Below are 3,740 nucleotides of genomic sequence, written 5' to 3'. Positions count from 1 at the left end.
GATTTTTACTTTGCTCAAGCTCATATTCAAATATTTGTGAACTGAACAAGTATAAGTATAAGCTGATATTGATTTTGTTGTTTTTGTTTTTGTTTTGTTTTGTTTTTGCTAGGCAATGGGGTTAAGTGACTTGCCCAGCTAGTGAATGTTATGTGTCTGAGGCTAGATTTGAACTCAGGTCCTCCTGACTCCAGGGCCGGTGCTCTATCCACTGTGCCACCTAGCTGCCCCAATAAACTGATATTGAGGATAAATGACTTCCCTGACCACTGAGCATGCTACCTTGAACTTTTTTTAAAAGAGAAAAAAAATACAATTAAGCCACATTTAGACAATCAAGAATTCCCTGTCACCTCTGACTAAGGTTTCTTAGCATATAGCTTCCTCTGACTCTATAATGTGAAATCTCCACAAGAGTCTAACCCACTTAAACTTCTCCACCATTCAATGGGTAAGGGAAAATTGTACCAAGTTGAGTTTGTGTAGACCAATCCTTAGTAAAGAGACTTCTGGCAATTGGGAGAAAACTTGCTCTTGACAGAACACATTAAAAAAATTAAATTTATTCCCTGATACTATTAATGAAATACAGGGCCCATCATGCCCAAGGCAAATAAATAATTGACACTTCCTCATCAAAAAATGATTGATATTCTCAGAATGAAATCTTCAAAGAAATATGTTTGAGTAAATGCCTTTGCACAGAACAAGAGTGAAGTTGACATGGCACTGGATTTATCAAAGGTAATAGACACTGGTTTTACTATTAGATGAAACTAATGAAATGGTTAATATCTGAAAGGAGATCTAAAAGACCCTCTATGGGCAACATCTGCATGAATTTAACCAGCTAACTCTATGTCAACTGAGTCATGAAAATTCCTCTTTAGAAAAAGATAGGGTTTATGACATTGATATAAGACTAGGTCATTGATACCAGAAATTATAGAAAGATCATCTTTAAGGTAGGGCAAATAGGTGGTGCTGTGGATAGAGCACTGGGCTTGAAATCGGGAAGAGTCATCTTCATGAGTTCAAATCTGACCTCTGACACTAACTAGCTGTGTGACCCTGGGCAAGTCACTCAATTCTGTTTGCCTCAGTTTCCTCATCTGTAAAATGAGCTGGAAAAGGAAATGGCAAACCAATCCGCTGCCTCTACCAAGAAAACCCCCAAAAAGGGTCATGAAGAGCTGGACACAACTGAAACACCCGAACAACATCTTTGGGGGGGTGCTTCACTTATTGATAGATATTTTGCAAGCAAATGGTAGAAACTGGACAACATAACACTATTGGTTGCAAAAATTTAGCACTTACCCAGTACCTCAAAAAATAGAATCAAGGGGATGGAATTATATATAAAACTAACAGATAACAGATCCCTATATTACAAATACAAACTACAAAATATCTCTGAGAAGTCAACAAATGCTGGTGTTGGAACTTAAGCATCATTTAAGATGAAACTGATGCTCATAATTGTCTAGTATGATGAGTGAAAATCTAAAAAAAAATTTTTTTTAAAGAGACATCTTCATACCAAATACTCTAAAAGTTCTAAACTACACGGAATGAAAGGCTTTCTTTTTAAAATTAATTTTAACTGAATTTTCTTTCAATTTGAAAGATTTTTAGAAATCTACCTCCTCTCTCACCTCCCTCCACCACCACCTCCCATAGAAAAAGAAAAACTCAAATGTGTATCATCAAGTAAAACAAATTTCTTTATTAGTCTTGTCCAAAAAAAAAATAAAAGACTCATGCTTTGAGTCCATCCCTTTGCTGACAGGACATGGTGAGCCTAGTACATGATTAGTCCTCTGGAATCTGGTTGATCATTGCATTGATCAGAGCTCCTAAATCTTTCAAAGCTGTTTATCTTTATAATGTACCCTGTTCCTTGCTTCTAGACTTTAAAATCCTGCCTCTCCCACTGGTTCATCCCCGATCTCCCCTCAGTGCCTGAAGCTCCTCATCCTGAACATCCATCATCCTGTGACCTTCTCAACTTTGAATATTCCTTTGTGAGCCCTGCCCCTTTTTCTCATTGGAGAGTTTGGGGCCTTCATATTGTAGAGGAGGCCAAACTGGTCATCCTTTCCCTCCCAGCCCTGTTCTTGGCTTGCAGACTTCAAAAGCAAGCTTTCTCTCCAGTGGAATCCTTCATTCCCCACCCCAACCCTCCCTTTTCATCTCCCTTTTGTATGTTAGAATTTAAGAATTACATAAGAATATAAGCTCCTTGAGGGCAGAAAATACATTTCTGCTTATATTTGTATCCCCAACACTTAGTATATAGCAAGGGCTTAATGAATGTTTCTTTCCCAAATTTTTATTCAGTTACAAAAAGGAATCATTTTATGCATCTGTACAATAGTCTGATGAACATGCAACACAAAAGAACATTAGTAGGATAGCAACTTCTCCCAGGACTGTTTCTATCTCCAACGAATATAAATTGAGAAAAATAACTTCTCACACGTGTAGCATTTTTAGGTTTGCAAAGCAATTTCTTCACAACATTCTGAAAGGTGAGTAATACAATTAAATCATCTCCATTTTACATATGAATAAAATGAGGCCCAGAGAGGTGTAGCGACTTATGGTCATACAATAAGTCAGTCTTAGATTTCCTTAAAAAATGTTTTGGTTTTTTTTTTTTAAGTTTTATGAATTTTTTTTTTTGGATCCGTCATTTCCAAATGTACCACTCTAACAAAGAAAAAGTCAAGACAACATTCAATTTATGTGCGTATGCGACATTCCACACTCCAACGAAAGGAAAAGGGTATTTTTTTTTCTGGAAGCAATCGAGGTTAAGTGACCTGCCCAGGGTCACACAGTTAGCTAGTAAGTGTCTGCAGTCAAATTTGAACTCTGGTCCTCCCAACTCCAGGGCCAGTGCAGGACTCTATCCACTGCATCACCTAGCTACCCCTAGGAAGGAGGTCTTGACTGGGTTTCACATCCAGGTCTCCAGGCTGTGTTTTTTTTTTGTTTTGTTTTGTTTTGTTTTAAGGCAATTGGGGTTAAGTGACTTGCCCAGGGTCACACAGCTAGTAAGTGTCAAGTGTTTAGTCTGAATTTGAACTCTAGTCCTCCTGACTTCAGGGCCGGTGCTCTACCCACTGTGCCAACTAGCTGCCCCTCCAGGCAGTGTTCTTTACACCACAACATGACAGCTAAAGGCTAGAGATGGAGTTCTGACCTCCTTAGGGATCAGGAAAGATTTGGAGTGCTGGGTTCAGCTAACTCTTTCATTCTCCTGCAGACAACACTTCCCCTTTTTCCGGACAGCTCCAGAGGGCTGGAAAAATACTGTTCGCCACAACCTCTGTTTTCGAGGCAGTTTCGAGAAGGCCCCAATGAGCCCAGAGAAAGGAACAGTTCCCGGCCGTCCTCGATCCTGCCGGTGGCGACTCACAGAAGAAGGGAACCGGCGCTTTGCGCAGGAGGCCAGGGCTTTGGCATCTGCTCGGCTCCAAAGTATCCAAAAGTGTATGAGTCATCCAGGTAAGATAGCGGGTGATCAAGGAGGGAGATCCTGGGCCAGGACCACAGAGAATGAATGGCCATCTGACTTGGCTCTTCAAGAGGGGTGAGGAAGGAATATGAAGGGCCCGCAGCGTACTGGCTTTGGTCTGAGCTCCTGGTGGAATGCAGGGTACTGGCCAGGAAGCCAGGAGACCTGACCCTGCCCACCAGAATGCAGTAGGACCTTGGATAAGTCACTTCTA

The 3,740-nt window shown here is 40.5% G+C and overlaps 1 protein-coding gene across 1 annotated transcript in view; it reads left to right on the top strand.

The window, feature by feature from the left end:
• Window positions 1-3,740, top strand: part of FOXR1 (forkhead box R1) — a 12,914-nt gene that overhangs the window by 8,891 nt on the left and 283 nt on the right. Inside the window, exon 4 of the mRNA XM_027835518.1 lies at window positions 3,275-3,516. Coding sequence (XP_027691319.1) covers window positions 3,275-3,516 — 242 coding nt within the window. The remainder of the gene's footprint in view (window positions 1-3,274; window positions 3,517-3,740) is intronic.

Source organism: Vombatus ursinus, unplaced genomic scaffold, assembly GCF_900497805.2.
Source record: "Vombatus ursinus unplaced genomic scaffold, bare-nosed wombat genome assembly UNPS02014816.1, whole genome shotgun sequence".
Lineage (NCBI taxonomy): Eukaryota > Metazoa > Chordata > Mammalia > Diprotodontia > Vombatidae > Vombatus > Vombatus ursinus.
The sequence above is the reverse complement of the archived record's forward strand: the minus strand, read 5'-3'. Positions and strand labels throughout refer to the sequence as shown.